This window comes from Heterocephalus glaber, unplaced genomic scaffold (assembly GCF_053883595.1).
Source record: "Heterocephalus glaber isolate CG9 unplaced genomic scaffold, H.glaber_assembly_v1.0 deba00001531, whole genome shotgun sequence".
NCBI classification, from domain to species: Eukaryota; Metazoa; Chordata; class Mammalia; order Rodentia; family Bathyergidae; genus Heterocephalus; species Heterocephalus glaber.
In genome coordinates, this window is record NW_028258329.1 from 18301728 (window position 1) to 18321030 (window position 19303).

Genomic DNA, 19303 nt, shown 5'->3' on the forward strand with positions numbered 1-19303 from the left:
TCAGAGCAAGAGTTGCTGGGTTGGAGTCCTATCCTAACTACTGTACTTCCTAGTCCTTTGACCCTACAAAGGTTTCAGTGTCAGATTTGAGAGTTTTTACTTGGGATAAAGATGGGAATAATTATAAGAGTGCCTGCTTCAGGATATTGAGAGCTCAAATAACATTTTCAGTATGCTGGTGTTTCTTCATTTTGTGGCTTTCACTTTGAATCCCACTCATAGATCGCTTGGTGGGATGGGGTGAAATGTAGAAGCGTCCCTGTGGCGTAGCTTCATACCAGAGCACCTAACTGATGGGCCCACAGGGAAAGCAGAGAAACAGCTGGATACATATAGTTTCCAAAAACTTTCCTTCCTTTCTCAATATGTTCACAAGGTGTACTCACCTACACCCATAGGGGTATTTCTGGACACAGTCTCTGAGAGGAACTTGCTCTTAGTCTGGGACATTTAGCCTGTGGCTGCTGCCTTCCCACATGGGTTTTCATAGCCCAGGCTGGAGGAGCCAGGCTCTGGCAGCCTTGCTTGTCTATCCTGTCTGCTCAGGTGCAAAGTTTGCCTTTAAATCCTTAGATACCGACACTTGCCAGTGTGGGTTCTTCCATAGCCTCACCTCCTTTTGTCAACGCATAAGGCATACGCAGTGCACGTTTGAGCCACAAGGGGAGTTTGGCCAGGCTGCCTGGCAGACCCAGTACAGCAGAACCTCTATGCCAGGGCCCAGGCCACCGTCATTTTAAAGCTCCCAGAGGATTTCAACTGGCAGGGAGGCTACAGACCACTGCGTTGGGAGCTTTGATGGGCTCTTTAATGGGCAATCCCCTGGGAGTCTTCTTAAAACTACAGGTTCTGATTCAGCAGGGCTGAGACAGAGCCTAACATTCTACATTGCCAGCGAGCTCAAGAGCAAGGCAGATGCTGCCCTCCCAGGTGAGAGAGGAAAATGGTGAGGGGCCCAGGATCCTGTGAGCTTCGAGACCCAACCCTGCTGAGCGTCCTCAACACCAGAGTTGCACCCCTGCCATAGGAGTGGGACCAGAGAAGATCTAATGCACCCCTTAGGTGATGGCCACCTCCCTCCCTGGCTGGCTTGATTGAAGACAAGGGCACGCCTCTTCCAGGAGCCTTCACCAGGCCACCAGGCAGCACAAGGTCCTCCAGTGTGGCTGATGAGCTAGAGGCTCATACAGTGGCCAATCCCACTGAGAGACTATTGAGCCTGGGGGCGAGTCCTCTGCTGAGACCCCTGGCAACAGCTGGTGATTGGCCTCCAGAATCTGCTGTCTCCCTTCTTCCAAGGGCCATGAGAGGACAGCAGAAATGCAGCCCTGAGGCCTGCCAGCTCTCACTCTACCCCAGGCACTGTCTTCAGCAGAGTCCCCACCTCATCCCAGATGTCTCCAGAAGGAAGTGATTGTCATAAAGTTCATGCTTTGTTCCTTTTCCTGTGGCTGTGGCTTTCAAGCACATTTTATTGTCCCCGTTCTTCTATCTCATTAGTGCAGGGTGGTACGGAGGGGCATATGGAATCACACACATTAAGCAGCTGGGATTTTGTGAGCCTAAAACCATGTCAGATTTTTTTTGCTTTTTGTGTTTGAAGTATGAGGATTGAACCTAAGGCCTTGTCACTGAGCTACATTCCCAGCCCTTTTTTATATTTGCTTAATTTTTGAGACAGGGTTTTTGCCAAATCACTAAGTTGTCGGGGCTGAGCTCAAATTTACTATCTTCCTGCCTCAGCCTCCTGAGGGCTAGGATTACAGGTGCACCACCACGCCTGACTGTATGTTTGTTTTTTTTGTTTGGGGGTTTTTTTTTTGGTACCGGGGATCGAACTTGGGTCCTTGAGCTTGCCAGGCAGGAGGCAAAACCACTGAGCTAAATCCCAGGCCCTGTATGTCAGCTTTTAACATTCAAGATCTCCACAGGCTTTCTCCCAGTGGCAGCACTGCTTTTCCAGGCCGGTCTGGCAGAGGGGCCCCCTATCCTGCCTGCCCTAATTGTCCCCAGGGAGGCAGTGCCAAATAAACCCAGCAGGTGGCGCTGCACGCACACAGTCGCAGAAGGTTCACCAGGTCCCAACCACAAGGGGCTTCTTTCTCAAAGCTACTGGATTTTATTGTCAGAAAAGGGTCTCTGAGCTAAGGCCCTAGCTCTCCTGACTTTAAAGGGGACCCTAGCCTCCCCCTGGGACTTAAGTAGGAGCCAGGGCTGCCCGAGAGCCTCCTGGGCCAACATCTGCCTGCAGTTTTCTCCCTATCCTGATCTCCTTGACAAATTGAGAGCCACCACAGGTCAAAGTCTGCATCCCACAGGGCTCCTGACAAGTAAGGGCTGGGAGAGATGACAGGATCAACCACTGCATCCTCAGATTTGGGATACAACTCTTTTTTTTTTTTGGTACCGGGGATTGAACTCGGGTCCTTGCGCTTGCGCAGCAGGAGGCAAAACCACTGAGCTAAATTCCTGGCCTGGGGATACAACTCTTGAAAAACAATTAGAAATATATTTTGAAAACAAAAAATACTCATTCCTTTAAATTCTTTAGCTCACCGCATCCCCACCCCCACTCTACCACCAATACCTCTACAAGGGTCACGGGCCCCCCTCTGCCTTGTCAAATGCGTCTCCCCTGGACCCCAGTGGCCCACAGGACATAGCTGCCCATGCACTCATGCTTGAAATACTGTCTTAGCTCCAGAAATCCCTCGGGGAGCCCCCTGTAATCTTCACTCAAAGCAGCAGCATCCTTTTTAGGTTTTCACATTAAGGCCCCATGTAAGCTCTGATTTGATAAAGGGAAGCCTGGACTTTTAAACAGTAGTGTAGAGGGGTTTGAGGAGAAATTCTCACTGGTCAGCCTCCCAGCTTTCTGCCCACAATAATGATAATTCGCTGTGATTTTCCTCCAGCTCAAAAGTCCTGTGTAGATACCATGGATGTCCATGGGTTGTTGATTGAGAATGTTATAAAGAAGAGGGTTTCTTGGGTAATAAGCACAGACTGCAAACCTTAGGGATGAAAGAAAGAATGGAAGAAATCAATACATACAACAAGAAAGAGAACTGTTTGGATAAGAGAGTCTCAAAGGCATGATAGCAGATGGGACCAGATTGACCCTACAATCCGGAAAACATCTGGAAGGTCCAGTCACAAAAGATGAGTATGGCACCAAGGAAGGGGGTGACCCTGCAGGCAAGAGCAGATGTCTTGGGCTGATTCTGGGATACCTCAGTGGTTACAACCCAGCCAGGTAACCTTACCTGCCACCAATAGCCAGACAACAGGAATGAGTGTCTGGCCTTATCTTCCAGCTGGGGAGGTAAGGGTGGCAGCCTGGGAGAAGTATCTGCCAATGCCTGGGAGCCCCATCCCATAAAACCAGCACTCCCCCAGAGAAGCCTCAAGCCAAGCAAACAGGCTTTTGCAGGGGGTTGGCACCTACAAAAATGAGCACACACTCAAAAGTCACCAACCAGGACTGGGGATTTAGCTCAGTGGTTCTGCCACCTGCCTTGCAAGCGCAAGGACCAGAGTTTGATCCCAGGTACCAAAAAAAAAAAAAAAGTCACTAACCACTTGAAAAAAGCCAGTTCTGTAAGAGGAAAGCATGTGTCAAAGCATGCAGATTGGCTAGTATGAGCTCCTCCTCCCTGTAACATACTGAAGACAAGCGCTTCCACTGTGTAACTTGAGAGCTGAGAAGATGCCAGTTTTAAAGTCATACCAAGGCCAGGTCTCTGAAGGGGCTTTTGGTGTAGAGGACCCATCCCTCCAAGACAGAGGCAGGAGACATGACTGCCACCTGACATGAAGGAGGTCCAAGCTCCTGTCACTGCACACATCAGATGACATCTGACTGAGGGGGAGCTGCTCCACAGCTGCTTCCTCCTTGGAATTCTGTGCAGAAAACCCCTCACCTGCTACAGGCCACCAAGATAACCGTGAATGCCAAATCATCTGAGCCTAAGTCCTCCCACTTTGATCCTCTTTTTATTGTTGGGGGAATAACCCCAGTTCCTTGTCTGTTTTTACAGACCCTAAGCAGTGAAGCTCTGTGACAAAGAAAATTATTGAGAGGCCTAACTGGAGTCTTTGAAATTTACCTTCACACAAAGTCACTGTCCTACTGCTTCCGGAGGCAGATGGGGATATAACTGTCCCCAATCCCTCTGTTCAAGGGACTCCCCCTACTTTACTGTCCCTCCCCAAACTTGGGATGAAGGTGACCTCTGAACTCACCTAAGCTTAGGGAGGGTAGGGAAACTACAGTCACCTCAGGCAGCCCTTTGCCAACCTGGGTCTGGGACAGCGGAGGAGAGGCCAGTGATATTAACTATAGCTCAGATGGTGGCAGTGCCTCACAAGGCCGTGTTCTCAGCTTGGGCCCGGGGCCCAAAGAGCTGCTCAGCAGCCACCTTGCCATCATATGGGGGCAGGGTGCCCCCAAAGTCAGCAGGCAGGATGTTCTTGTCAATGTCCTGGAAGAAGCCAGAGAGGTCGTCTCCGTGGACAAACACCTGCAGGGAAGCAAGGGAGAGCGCTGAGCAGGAGGACCCCTGAGGAGGAGGCCGGAGGGAAGGAAAGGGGCCGGAGGACAAGGCCTTTCTCCACAGTCCTCCATGTCTGTCCCCACCAGCTCAGAACCAGGGCACAGACTCGGGTGGACGTGCTGGGTCCCTGCCCCACCACCCCGCCCCTCTGGTCCCCAGAGCTCTTTCCTGCTCTGGCCCACACTCCTCGAAAACTCACTCTCTGGAGCAGCTTGCTCTTCAGGAAGGGCTTGACCATGTTGTAGGTGGTGGTGAAGTACCACGGCTGGTGGATGAAGTGGACAGCTTTGAACCGGGCTGGGAAGGAGTCCTACAGTGACAGAGAGGCCCCACCACACGGCGGATGGCTTCAGAGGCTCCCCTCACCCCCAGGCCTTTCCCATGGCCCGGGGACTGACTTGTCCAGCACTGCATATTGCTCCCGAGGCCAGCCTGGAGACAGCTCCACCCTCTGGCCAGCCGCTGGGGCCCCTTGCTCACAGGGACTCCAGACTGCAGGGAGGAAGAAGCCCCAGAAGCATAGAACCCAGCCCTCCGCCGAGAGTGCAGAATACCCTAGAGCTGAGAAGAAATGAAATAGTAGCTTTGCTTGGGTTTTTGGTGACTGAGTTTTATCAAATCCACTTGCCTGTAGAGTGGGCTGCAAATTCTTTTTCTTTTTTTTCAATACTGGGGATTGACCCCAGGGCCTTTACACTGAGCTACATCCCCAGCCCTGTTTTATTTTTATTTTGAGACAGGATCTCGCTCAATCATTAAATTACCCGGGCTGGGCTCAAACTTGTGATCCTCCTGTCTCAGTCTCCTCCAGTGCTGGGATTACAGGTGTGTGCTGCCACACCCAATCTGAGTGAGTGGGCCACACACTCTTCCAGACCACAGGGACACTACTGTCATGCCTCACTGTGCTTCAGCAACCCCCACACGCAGCCTCCCAACTGTCACTTGCCCTTTCCCCGTACACACAGAGTGGATCTAAGGCAGCTCTAAGCAAGGGCAGCGGACACATCTGTGTGTACAGGACTGAGCTCTTGACAGGTGAAACCCTTCCTCAGGGTAAATTCCCAAGCAAAGAGAGGCAGTGTGACTCACAGGGACAGACAGCCTGCAGTTCCAGCTCAGAAGATGTACATTCAAGTCCAGCCTCCACCATTTTATCACTGAGTGACCTGGAGAAGTCACTTACATTGCTAAGCCTCAGCCTCCAGGTTGGTAAATAAAGCAGGGAAGCAGGGAAAGAACACTCTTGAGGAGTCAGTGAAATAATGACTGAGTATTCGGCAAACATTTCTTCATCACTATACAAGTGTTCATGGTTGTCACTGTTTTTTGTTTTGTTTTGTTTTGTTTTGTTTTTTGTGGCGCTGGGGATTGAAACCAGGGCCTTCATGCTGAGCTACATCGCCAGCCGTTTTTAATTTTTTTATTTGGACAAGACTGTGCTTGAACCTGCAATCCTCTTCCCTCAGCCTCCCGAGGTGCTGGAATTATAGGCCTGCACCACCACACTCAGCTCTCACTGCTCTTTATGGCACAGGTGGTCAACTCCTTAGGATGATGCCAGCATCATGACACTGGCACCACCTGTGGGCGGCTCCAGGTGCTAACCCCTCACCTGCAGCATGTCCACCATCTTCCTGAGATCCGCTGGCCGGAGGCTGGCAGCCTGCTGCATTGTGAAGCCCTGAAAGTTCTCAATGATGCAGAAGCCGTTAATTTGAGTTTCCTCATTCTCCAGTAGCTTCTCTAGGATGAAGCAATATGCCTGCAAGATCTGGGACACACAGCAACAGGATGTGAGATCCAACCCACAAGATAATTAAGACTCTAGGCCCTGAAGGGACAGCTAATTGGCACATTCTTTACTGGAAGAACTTGTCCCAGGTTTCCATCTAGGACATCTTCCCTCTGTGAGTGTCTCCCGAGAAATTACACTAAATGTCACATCCATGGTGGGACATCAGAGTGTATATCCTGGACTCAAAATAGTGGAACTCCCAGAAACATTCTAATTGTCCAACAATAAGGGACAGGTGCAATGACAGTATGTTTAGGACATGGAATTTAGGTCTAGAGGCATTAAAAATGATTCAGAAGATCAATGATGCCAGACTATGTCCACAGGATATCATTGTACATTCTTTTTAAAGAAAAAAATGTGAAAAAAAGAAAAAAGAAAAAAAAAAAAGAAAAAAATGTGGTTTTTTTGTTTTGTTTTGTTTGTGTGTGTCTGTGTGTGTGTAGGAAAAACACATTGAAAGGATGTCAGTAGTAAAAATATGTGGGAATGGGGCTGGGGATTTAGCTCAGTGGTTCCGCCCCCTGCCTCACAAGCACAAGGACCAGAGTTTGATCCCCAGTACCAAAAACAAAATAAAACAAAAAAAATATGTGAGAATGGATAAAGAAAATGTGATATCTATATATAATGGAATACTACTTGGCTGTAAAGAAGGACATATTTGAGACAGTTGTAGGAAAATGGATGCACCTGGAAAATATAATGTTGGGTGAAATAAATCAGACACAAGCTTGAATACCATATGGTTTCTCTCCTCTGAGTAAGGCAAAGTACAAACTAAAAGAAAAATAAAGGAAGGATGGAACGAGACAAGGGGATGGATCTCTTGGAGATGGGAAGTGGTCCTGGGCACCTAGGGTGAGTAGTTAGAGGGAGGGGATGGGAAATAGGTGGAGTGAAGATATGTCATGTACAGGTCCTAATAACCTCAACCGGTGTGGATATTATGTGTCATAAACATGAACTAAGATTAGTAATATCAACAAGAATGAAAAGGGGAAAGGGAAACTAGAGGAGGGGGAGGGAAGGAGATTAAAAACAGAAACAAGCTCTATTATGTACAGGTACCAACGCCCCAGGATGACTGTAAAGTGGATACATTGCAAGCATGTACTAAGAAAGTAAAAAATATCTGGGGAGTAGGATTGCGGATGATTTTAAATTTGTGATTTTTAAAAAATTTAGATTTGTGATTTTTGTGTATTCTAAAATGAGTAGATAATATTTATAACAAAAATATTTTAAAAACACCTTCCTTAAGGAAGCTTCAGTCCTAAAGTTAGTATCTTATTTCATGGGAAAATACTAGATGCACCCCTATGAGACCAAGAAGAACATAAGGTGTTTGCCATTTAACTCTATGTTGGAAGTAACAGCTTATGCAATCAATTTTCTTTCATCAGGGCCATAAGAAGTAGAAAAAGTATCACCTTGGGCCAGGGATTTAGCTCACTGGTTCCACCGCGTGGCTTGCAAGTACAAGGACCGGAGTTCAATCCCCGGTACCAAAAAAGAAAGAAAAAGTATCACCTTTATTTAAATATTATTTATTTAATAATATTAGGTATACTTAGGAAACTCACAGAATCCACTTTAAAACAAAAACATTAAAAACAGTTCAATAGAACACAAATTAACACACAAAAACAACAATCTTCTTATATACAAACAACTACCAATTAGAAGAGAAAGCCCCATTTATAGCACCAACAACAAGATAAATAATGAAGACAAATTTAAGGAGAAATGTGCACAATATTTAGGAGGAAAACTCCTGAAAATTCAAAAGTATAGTTTTATTCAAAATTTGAATAAAGTGGACAGCATCTTCTGTTTGTGGATGGGTCAAGTAGCCATGAATATAACATTTATAAAGGTGTCGATTCTTCCTGAGTTTGTCATTTACATATGTAATATTATCCCAATAAAAATACACCTAATGTGGGCCGGGGGTTTCGCTCAGTGGCACCCTGCCTGCCTTGCAAGCACAAGGTCCCGAGTTCAATCCCTGGTACCCAAAAGAAAAAAAAGAAAAAAAATACACCTAATGTTTCTTTTGGAGCTGGACAAATTAATTTCAAAGTTCACAGAGGAAAACAAATATTCAAGAATAGCTAGGAAGGCCAGGTGTGGTAGAGCACACTTGTAATCCCAGTACTCGGGAGGCTGAGGCAGGAGGATCACTGTGAGTTCAAGGTTGGGCTGGCTACATAGTGAGTTGAAGGCTAGCCTGGACTACACAGTGAGACCCTGTCTCAAAAAAAAAAAGCTAGCTAAGAAAGCACAGAAAAAGCAGAGTATTAAGGATAGAGTGCTGCAGTGTATCTTAGTGATAGGATACTTGCTAACCATGCATGAGGCCCTAGGTTCTATCTCCAGTACCACACACACACACACACACACACACACACACACAATAAGGAATTATCCCAAGAGATATTACACATATGCCATAAAATCTTTGTAACTGAAACAGTATGGTGTTAGAGCATGAATAGAATGAATAGACAAAGAGAGCAATGGAATAGAATAAAAAATCCAGGAATAGATCCTAGTACATATGGAAATATAGACTATGATAAAGATAACACCTCAAGTCTTTGAGAAAAGATGGACTTTTTAATAAGTGGTGTTGGAGCAACCAGACAGCTTTTTCTTTCTTTTTGTTTTTGTTACTGGGGATCGAACTCCAGACCTTGCTCTTTCGAGGCAGGTGCCAGAACCACTGAGCTAAATCCCTGGCCCTCAGAACTTTCTTTTTTAACTTTAACTTTTTTTTTTTTTTTTTGGTACCAGAGATCAAACTTAGGACTTTGCACTTGCTAGGCAGGCACGGCACCACAGAGCTAAATCCCTGGGCCCAGATATCATTTTCTAAAATAAGTTTATACTATTTCTCGTAACTAAGAAAACTTTCAAAGGGCTGGGGATTTAGCTCAGTGGTTTCGCCACCTGCTGCGCAAGTGCAAGGACCTGAGTTCAATCCCCGGTACCAAAAAAAAAAGAAAACTTTTGAAGACTAAATGGCATGTGCCAAAGTCACCTTTTTTTTTTAACCCACTGACCTCATCGAAGGTGATTTCATCACACTGCCAGTTCTCAATTTTGAAGAGCAGGACCACTCGGCCGTACTTGTCCCGGCTGGAGAGGACACCAGGGTAGCCAGCCTCTATGGTGCAGCGGATAGCCTCCAGGGACACGCTGTTAAAGAGCTCAGGATACTGCAGCCGTAAGTGCACGTAGCCTGGAAGAGGGGGAGCCGAGAAGCCCCTTAGGGAGCCATGCCAACCATCGCCAGCCCAACCCTGGGGAGGCACCCAGTGGGGCAGGACCTGGGCTCTTCTACACCCATCCTGTGGGTGATGGAGCAGGACACTGAGCCTGTATGAGCCCCATGCTTCCTCTCCGAAAAGGAAAAAAATTGGATACACTGAGTGTGATTGCACGTACCTGTAATCCCAGCAGTTTGAGCACAGCCTGGGCAATTTAGCAAGAATCTATCTCAAAATAAAAAATCAAAAGAGCCAGGGATGTAGCTGAGTACAAAAGCCCTGTGTTCAATCCCTAGTACTAAAAGAAAAAAAAAATTAAATAGATTGTTTCCCTTTGCACTGGGCCCTCCCAGGCCACTTTACCTAAAACTTTAACCCCTTCCCTCCCCGCCTTTTTTAAGACGAAGTCTCACTATGTAGCTCAGGCTGGCCTGGATCCTCCTGCCTCAGGCTCCCAAGTGCCAGGATCACCGGTGTGCACCACCACGCCTGGCTCCTTTACTTTGTCCCTTAACATTCTACATACTTTTTTTGGTGCTGGGGATTGAACTCAGGACCTTGCGCTTGCGAGGCAGGTCGGTGCCACTGAGCTAAATCCCCTGCCCCATTCTACATACTTTTATTTTATATTTATCAGGCTTATTATCTCCACCATTAGAATGAAAGTCCAGGAAGGCAGGGAGGGGATTCTGGTCCTTGTCACTCTCCACTACAATCCTAAAGCAGCAGCTGGCACAGCAAGGCAGGAATGAACATCTGGGGAAGGTAGGGCAGAGAGGCTCCTGCTCACCTCCCTGCAGGTTCCAGGGCAAAGGGTGGGTCTGAGAATGGGGGAGTTAGTACCCCAGCTCTACTCACTGAGCCCCAAGACCGAGAGGAGATTCCTCCGGGAATCGGGTGCTGACAGACTCATTCATTCATTTATTTGCTGTCAGAGCTGAAAGGGAGCTTGAAGGCAATCTGGTCCCCCATCCCCCCACACACACCCACTTTGTGGGGAAGGATATGGAGGCTCAGAGTGACTTGCTCATGGCAGGAAGGGGTCTTCTTAGAGCTAGGCCCAGGGTGGACCCCTCATGATGTTCTCCTCCCGCCTGCCACCTCGGGCCTCACCTTTGAGCAGCTCATAGGCGCGGCCCACGTCAAACTTGCGGGCCCGGATGAAGCGCAGGAAGAAGGCACTGTCCCTTCCCTGCACCCTCTCCGCCACTGCCAGGGCCAGCTCCTCCCCAGAGGCCGCCTGTGTCTGCACCAGCTCCTGCAGCTTCCGCACCACCTCCTCTCGAGTCTCAGCCCTCTCATTCAGCTCGTCCTTGGCCTGAAACACAGTAGAGTGGGCATAGAGTTACAGGTGGGTGCCGGTGAGGAGCAGGATGTAGTAGGTATGATCAGACGATATGGTGAGTGTTTCAATTTAAATAAAAATATATTACAGTAAAAGGCAATCATTATGAATCCCCCCTCAAAATACTCCTCCTTGCTTCAAACGTAACATCATTCTTGCTACTTTCTGAAGCAGTTCTGGAAGTCCTCTTTCCTGAGTGTCATTAGTTGCACTGTCGTGGCTGCTTCCATGTCCTGAATCAATTCAGAACATTTACCTTTTATGGTCATTTTGACTTTGGGAGAAAGCCAGAAGTCACTTAGTGGCACTCCTACCAGAGTTGGCCCACTGAGAGGGCACAGGGGCTGCTGCTGGGCCTCCTGTTCTCCAGTGCAGAAGGGCAGTGTCTGTGCTGGCTGCACCCAGATTGTTGTGTTGGAGAAAGTTAGGTGAAACTGTGTCCTGCATTTATCTACAGGGGACTTGTTGCCAACAGCCCGTTTCTAATTATAACTGTCCACACCCACTGTGTCCTTAAAGCACACTGCTGAATCCTTTCAATGCATTTCCCACAACCTCTCATGGTTGGCATTCTCATCCCCATGCCTCAGATGAGTAGAATGAGGCTCCTAGAGGTGAAATATTCTTGCCCAAGGTCATCCAGATAGAAAGAGGTAGGGCTCAGACTCTACTCAGGCTCCTTTTTGTCCTTTAGCTGCCTCCCAGTCTTGATTCTGAGCTTTTCCAAAACGAAGGTCCCCAGCAGAGGGCAGCCCACCTCCTCCCACAGAGCCTCGGGCCCCTCGGTTGGCTGGGTCCAGAGGGCCACAGTCCCTGGCAGGGCTCTCCTCAGGGGAAGTGGGGGAAGGGAGAGGAGGGGAGTCAAGGTGGGGGTCCTTGAGATGCCCAGAGAGGCTAGCCAGGAGCCCAGACTTGGCTCAGCCACTTCTCACCCTCCCCCATAGCCCTAAGGCAGCCCTGCCAAGCTTCCAGGGCACAGTCTGATCACCTCTGAACTAGTCCAGCAACCAGCTTTCATAGGTACAGAAGGCAAGACTCAGAGAGGGACAGCCACCTGCTCAAGCTACACAGCAAGCTGCAAGCAGGTCTACTTCCAGAACTCTGGCCTCTTGTCTGTCCAGTGGGGGCAGAGTTGGGTCCTTATTCACTATGGCTACTTCCAAAACACTGCTTTTCATAGCTGAGACCAGGATGATCCCTAGTCCAGAGGCTTCAGGCTGTGGTCTTGGATAAGGCAGGCCTGAGTGCTGGTCAGCCTGGCTGCTACCATACCCCTGACCTCCAGGATGGCCCTAAATAGGCCAGTCCAGCAGTCCAGGATGAGCTATTTCTACATTTCTACAGGAGTAAGGATGCTGCTGGCATGTCCTCACCCACCCCCATCCCTGTGTTGCCCCCCTAGACCACCCCTCCCTGGCCCTCCCGTCCATCTCACCTTCTGCAAGGTATGGCGTGGCAGCTGGCTGCACAGGCCAAAGACAGGCCCATGGTCCTTGGTTGTGAGTTTCTCCAGCTGCGCCCGGAGCTCCTGCTCTTCTTCAGGGACCATGCGGAATGTGCCCACCTGGGCAGAGAGGAGTCAGGAAGAAGGAAGAGCAGCCCTCAATCCCATCAGCCTGAGCGAGCTGGGCAAATGGGGCTGCTGAGACCCTAAACGAACAGGGGAGGGGAGCCAGGGTACTCACCCCCTCTGACATATTCCCTCTGAAGACACAGCCCTTGGAAAACAAGGGTCCTGCTTCCTTCGATCTGGTCTCTGCAGCTGGTCTGGCCCTAGGACAGGAAGTCAGAGCTGCGGTGGTTTTGGAAAAACCGTTCTGAGATTGTCTCAGAAGAGTGGGTCTCAAACATTCAGTGTGCCCAGATCCTCTGTGGGCATTTGTTAGAAATGCAGGTGTGTGGGCCTCACCTCCTGTGACTCTGTCTGAAGGTCCCAGCTGGGCTCAAGAGTCTGCAAGTCAGAACACCCTGGCTGGCTCTGGAGGAGATGATCATGGGCCACACTGCTTTGAGAAGGGGCACTGTGCGAATGTCTTAGACCTTGCTGTGTAGCCAGGAAAACACTAGAATTGGGCTCCATTTTCAGTGAGGGGATCACTGCAGGATAAGGTATACCTCCTCCCTTCTGTGGTCCACCTGTCCCAGCCTGAGGCTTCCCAGTGCGTTCCTTCTCTGTGATCCTAATCCTGGGTGTACGTCCAGTGCTTCTGACACACTAAGTATTTTCCAATTCATTATCTCAGAGCTAGGCCTGGCATTATTGTTCCCATCTTACATGGGAGGAAACAGGCCCAGTAAATAAGTGACTTGAGGTAACACAACCCAAAATAGCCAGGAGTGAGGACTCAAACCTAAGCTGGGACTTCCAGTCAGCTCTAAGAGGCAGCCAGAGGCAGAACAGAAGCGGCACCTGGGTTCCAATTCTGTTTCTTCAGGTTGAAGGCAGTGTGATTTCACCTGTGTCTTGGTTGTCCCCTGTTCAGATGGAAAGGTTATGAAATGTAACTAAAACACGTCCACACAAGCAGTGTTCAGCCAGCACAGCAAATCCCTCCCGTGACCCAAAGCTGGGCTTCTTCCCACTGGATTCTTTTGGAGGCAGTTCTTTCGTCTCCCGCCTAAACATCCCCAGCGCCTTCCTTCAAGGACCATTCACCATCCTGCTCCTACCTCTGGTCAGGTTCCATGTGCAAAGTTTTAACTAGAATCTTCAGTCTGTGTGACATTAATTCTGTTTTGACACCTAGAGTGAAGACATCACCAGGTAAACTCCCGAGAAGAGCTGAGGTGACATGGAAACCTTACCGGTCAGGGATCCCTGGGTCTGAATCAGGCTTTGTCATACATGTGACCAGAGGCAAGGTATTTAACCTTTCTGGGCCTCAGTTTCCTCATTTGCAAATTGAGAATAATAACAGTACTACCGGAAAGAACTGTCATTGAAGACCAGATCATTTCTGGAATGTGCCTAGCTCAGGGTTGTGCTCTAGGACAGAGTCCCCCTTCTCTGTCTTCGCATCAACCTAACGCACACAGAGAGACCTGGAGGATCTGGGGGAATAGCTGAGGGTCTTTCACTCCCAGCTCCTCCCACTCTGCAGTCCCAGCAAGAGCAGGAAAGTTCTGGGGGCTGAAATCCCACAGGAACCAGATGTAAACCATTAAAACATGCAGGCATAGGGACAGATAGGCTGAAAGGCTCCTGAGTGCCACTTAGGTTTTTCTGGAAATGGAAATGCAGAGGCTGATGGAATTGTCCCAAGGAACTCAGGTAGGGGGGAATTACTGGTATTGAAAAAAACATTTATTTATGAACTGTATACAATGAAAATAATGCCTGCCCTGCCCTCTGTGTTCCTGCTGTTCTCTGCCATCTAGGGTTGCCAGATAAAACACGATAATATCAATATTTGGAACATACTTAGACCAAAAAAGGATTTGTTATTCATCTGAAATTTGCATTTTTTTCAATACTGAGGATTGAACCCAGGACCTGTGCACTGAGCTACATCCCCAGCCTTTAAAAAAATGTATTTTATTATTTATTTACTTATTTTTTTGGTACTGGGGATCGAACTTGGGGCCTTGCACTTGCGAGGCAGGTGGCAGAGCCACTGAGCTAAATCCCTGGCCCTAAAAAATGTATTTTATTTTGAGACAGGGTCTCCTAAGTTACCCAGGCTGGGCTCAGATTTGTGACCTGCCTACCTCATGATGTTTGCATTTTACCAGGAATTCTGTCTTGGTATTTGCTACAGCTGCCATCATATGGGTCCTCATACTGCAGAATGGCACACAGGGGTTCAGTTGTACAGAAGCCTAGGATGCGGGTTCCCCTCTGCTCCCCAACTCCCCGCCCCTATCTAGGGCCCCCTTACCTGCCAGGTCAGCAGCTCCTCCTTGGGGCTACCTGGTACCTGCACTGACCTGGAGCTCTGGTGGCAGCCTTGACGGGGGCATATCCAGTCAGCAGGTCGGGATTAGTTTGTCACAAGGAACTTCTCATTGCCCACAGTTTCCCATTAAGTCGGGCTCCTGGGAGGCCCAGAACGGGTGAGTGCAGCTGTAGGGGGGAGAGGAGAGAGGCCTGCCTGGCTGGAGACACTGTCAAAGCTCTCCTTTGTGTACTCCTGCTCTGCCCCAGCTTCTGCTCAGCCATGTGGAAGCTGGAATCTGGGCCAGCTCCATCCCTCTTCCCAGCCCTCTTGCTCCTCAAGCTCCCAGAGGCTCCTACTCAGAGCGAGAGCTGCAGAGAGGCAAAGGGAAATTGTATGTGTCATCCCAGGTGCAATGATAGCTCTGGCAAATCCAGGGCTGTGCCCTGCCCTCTCCCACAGCCACAGTGAGTGGGGCCAGTTGGGAAATCATAGCCTGTTCTAGGGGGTGCGGTACAGAAGTAGGGACAGGCTCGGGAAGCAGACTGCACACACTTTTGTGTGTGTGTGTTTGTATGTGTGTTTTGCTGGAGATGAATCACAGGACCTCACACATGCTCAGCAAGTGCTCTACCACTGAGCTATACTCCTAGCTCCTGCCCACCTTTCAATCCTAGCTCCAGCACCTTCTGGCTGGGAAAAGTTGCTGCACCCCTGGATGACTCCGTTTCCTCCTCTGAGAAGTGGGGATTGTTAGAGGACCAAGCTCATGGCGGTGTTAGGGAGGATGAGATGGCAGCAAAGTGCTTAGTGCAAGCTCTTAGCTGCCTAGCATGTAGGCAGTTACTCCAAATGCAGAATCAGGAGGCACCTTGGTGGAGGAAACATGATTATCCAGCCCTCTGAACAGCAAGACGACACTCTGTACCCCTCAGCAGGTGGCTCCTTAGCCTCTGCTTTGGTATTTGGAGGAGGCATCAGACAGTTCTCCTGTAATGCTATTCTTGGTTCTGGTTTGCCTCCCAGAACTGCCCCGGGCAAGGTCAGGCCCCTGTGCACAGAGCATTCTCTGGAACCACTTCCAGAAATGCTTTCTGATTTTTCCCGAGTGTTTTTGTTTTTTGTTTTGTGATCCTGGGGATGGGACCTAGGGCCTCATGCATCCTAGGCAAGTGCTTTACCACTGAGCTACACCCCCAGATCGTTTCCCCAGACATGGTTCTTGCTTTTCTACTTGATCCCACACTGACAGGTGTGGGATCTCTGCAGACACCCATGGGGCTGTGAGACAGTCCAGAAGGAGCCACCTGGGACCAACCCTCCCCTCGCCTGCCTCCCTCAGCCCCTTGCTCTAGAGCAGGCTGCGATGCTTGGTGCTGAGATCCTGGGATGCACCTGAGTCACCCCAAGCTCTTTGGCTCCAACACTTTCTCCCCTGAACTCCTGTTTTGGGTGCTGTCTAGCTCTTGGGTTGCTATCTTTCCAAGTTCTCTCTGGAGCTGGGGATCCCTCACTTCTATCATCCTGATATTGCTGTAACCTATACAGTAGCCATTAGCCACACATAGCTTTTCTACCATAGCCTGAATGGGCTAATGTGACCCAAGAACTGAAATGTTTGACTGACTTATTGATTGATTGATCTACTGAACTACTGAGGATTGACCCTGGGGCCTTTACACTCAGCTACATCCCCAGCCCTGTTTTATTGTGAGACAAGACTTACTAAGTTGTTAAATTACCCAAGCTGGGCTCAAACTTGTGATTTTCCTGCCTCAGCCTCCCAGAATGCTGGAATTACAGGTGTAGACCACCATGCCCAGCTAAAGAACTAAAATTCTGCTTTTTTAAATTAAGAGATTTTATATATTTAATTAGGTTTTTTTTAGACAGAGCCTTGCTATAGTTCAGCCTCCTGAGTGTTAAGATTACAGGCTCTTTTTTTTTTTTTGCTTAAATTCTTTTATTGGTACATTTTAGATATACAATACGTTTACATTTATCATGGGGTACTTGTACCTGTACATGACGTATTTTGGTTCGTATTTTTTCCCCATTCCCTGTTCTCCCTTCACCCCCTCCACCCTGCCCTATTTACAAAGACTTTGTTTCCATTTTTTCCTTTTCTCATAATTTTTCCTTTCGCTTCTTTTCTTTCCCCTTCCCCTCCTACTTCCCCTACCCCTTTGGACCTTTTCTTCCTATTTCAAATGATCAATTATTTGTTTTAATCATTTTACATGCCTGGCTTTTAAACTGAATTTTTAAGTAATTTAAATTTAAATTTAAAAACTGATAGGAGGCCCAGTTTTTGGAAAACTTTTTAAATAGATTTGGAACAACTTAGACACATAATTTTATTTTTCAAGTATAAATTTTGTGATGAATTACTTCTCATAAAAATTTACAGTCCAACATGAGATATGCCCTACATATAAAATAACTATTGAGTTTTATTTTATTTTGACACAGGGTCTCACCATGTAGTTCAGGCTGGCCCTGAACTTACTATGAGGCACAGGCTGGTCTCAAACTCTCAGTAATCCTCTTGCTTCAGCCTCTTGAATTACAGGACCTCCTGGCTTACAGGTGTGTGCCACCAGGCCAGGCTGGATTTTGAAGACAGTACAAAGAAAAGAGTGTTAAATATCTCATTAACAATTTTTCTTTATATTGCTGTATCCTGGCCTTGCACATGCTAGGCAAATACTCTACCACTGAGTAAACCCCTAGTCTTTCTTTAACAATTTTGTATGGTTTAAATTTCTCAAATGCTCATGGTTTGGACTATTGGGTTAAAAATATATTCGAATTACTTTTACTTGTCAAAGTTTTTTAAAACTTTAATTACATGTGTTCCTCAAATTATAATTCTCAGGGGTGGTACTGGTTTGAACCTGGTTACTCTGAAAGTGTGGCCCAGTGATCAGCAGGGACCACAGCATTGGGGGAAGCTTGTTAAAAATGTAGTCTTGGGCACTTCCCAGTCAGGTCACATTAGAATCTGGACTGGAGTAGGGCCTGTCCTAATGATCTCATTTCAATTTAATTATTTAAAACTGTTTAATTTTTTTTTTTTGGTACCGGGGATCAAACTCAGGTCCTTTCGCTTGCACAGCAGGTGGCAAAACCACTGAGCTAAATCCCCGGCCCTAAAACTGTTTAATTTTAACAAGGAGATCACTGTTGATATGCAATTTGGAAAAGCACTGCCCTAGAGACTCATGGGAGGTGGTTGATGTGGGAGCCCTTAAAGGCCCCACAGGAGGAACCCACAGGTGCCCCAGAGAGGCTCGGTGGATGCCAGGCAATGGACTACTCCATCTTGAACATTCCTGTACACGACGAATGTACACCCCCAAGCCAACAGCCTGGCCCTGACAAAATTGGGCTGGGGGAAGAGTTTTCTTTGGCCCTGACTTTGCTCACGGCCCTTCTCCTGCCTCCTCCTACCCCAAGAGTCCTGGAACAACAAGGGGAAGGGAAGGGGACTCACCTTGCCCTGTCCTGTTCTGCTCAGCTGTCACCCTAGTCTTCCAGGTAGGAGTAGAGTGAAATTGTTGGCGGAGAGTGAGACAGCTCAAGTGTTACAGCTTTGGTTAAACCTCCAGCCATTTGGAGACAGAAGAATCCAAAAGCCACTTGAAGAGATGGAGAAAAACCTTTTATTAGACTGCTGGCCCAGAAAAGTTTTAAGCATTCCAAATTTTGACCCCCAGGAACCTCTCCAGACACAGAACATTCTTGAAACCTTAGGTGTAGGAGGTACAACAGTTACATTGTTTGAATAGAACACTTTTGATACACTGGGCGGGTAAATGCAGAACACAAACAGTTACAGAACATTTTGATACATTGGGCAGGAACATAGGAAGCACAAAGGGTTACATTTATGACAAAAACATGGTGTGTGGGGGGGAGGCAAAGGCCTAACCTGTTGTGTATAACTGCTTTATCAGAATCACTTTCTCATAGAACACCAAACTGGGAAAAGTTGGGAGTGAACAGAGTCTGGCAGGACTAACTCACAGGTCTCCTACAAAATGAGGTCTCATATGACCACCTGTGGAAACTTGCAAACCTCCTGCTTCAGACCACTCCCTTAGCTCAGTTCCCTGCTTCCTTTATCTCCATAGCCAAACTGCCATCTAGTGTCTACCCCAACCCCAGCAAAGGGCCAGAGGGTTCTATGTCCAACTACTCAAAACAGGTATAATGAATGGACTGTGTCCCGATAAAATTTTATTTGTGGACACTGAAATGTGAATTTTACATAATTTTCTCACTTCACAAAATAGTACTTTTGTGTGTGCATGTTATCCGACCATTTAAAAATGAATGAATAAATGACTTAGTTTATCAGAGCTCAGATGGAAGAGTTACAGATCTCTCTATAGCTTGTGGAAATTGTCCATTTAAAAATGGGCAAATCAAGCTGGGAGTGGTGGCACATA

The 19303-nt window shown here is 47.8% G+C and overlaps 1 protein-coding gene across 7 annotated transcripts; it reads right to left on the reverse strand.

Annotated features, from left to right (window-relative positions):
• Positions 1 to 3980: 3980 nt before the first annotated feature.
• Rlbp1 (retinaldehyde binding protein 1) lies at positions 3981 to 18496 on the reverse strand. 7 transcript variants are annotated; one of them, XM_021264809.2, is made up of 11 exons: positions 18346 to 18496; positions 17330 to 17458; positions 14902 to 15037; positions 13385 to 13449; positions 12660 to 12747; positions 12410 to 12538; positions 10743 to 10947; positions 9423 to 9601; positions 6172 to 6330; positions 4756 to 4866; positions 3981 to 4523 (listed from the first exon to the last, which is right to left on the reverse strand). In XM_021264809.2, exons 3-11 carry the CDS (start codon positions 14932 to 14934, stop codon positions 4365 to 4367), a joined length of 1128 nt encoding a protein of 375 aa, XP_021120468.1. In that variant the 5' UTR covers positions 14935 to 15037; positions 17330 to 17458; positions 18346 to 18496; the 3' UTR covers positions 3981 to 4364. The 7 variants fall into 7 exon arrangements, with proteins under 7 accessions (XP_021120468.1, XP_087044503.1, XP_004852812.1 ...); XM_087188377.1 differs by lacking the exon at positions 17330 to 17458 and having other exon boundaries at positions 18346 to 18480; XM_004852755.3 differs by lacking the exons at positions 17330 to 17458; positions 18346 to 18496 and having other exon boundaries at positions 14902 to 15223.
• Between the last annotated feature and the right edge of the window lie 807 nt (positions 18497 to 19303).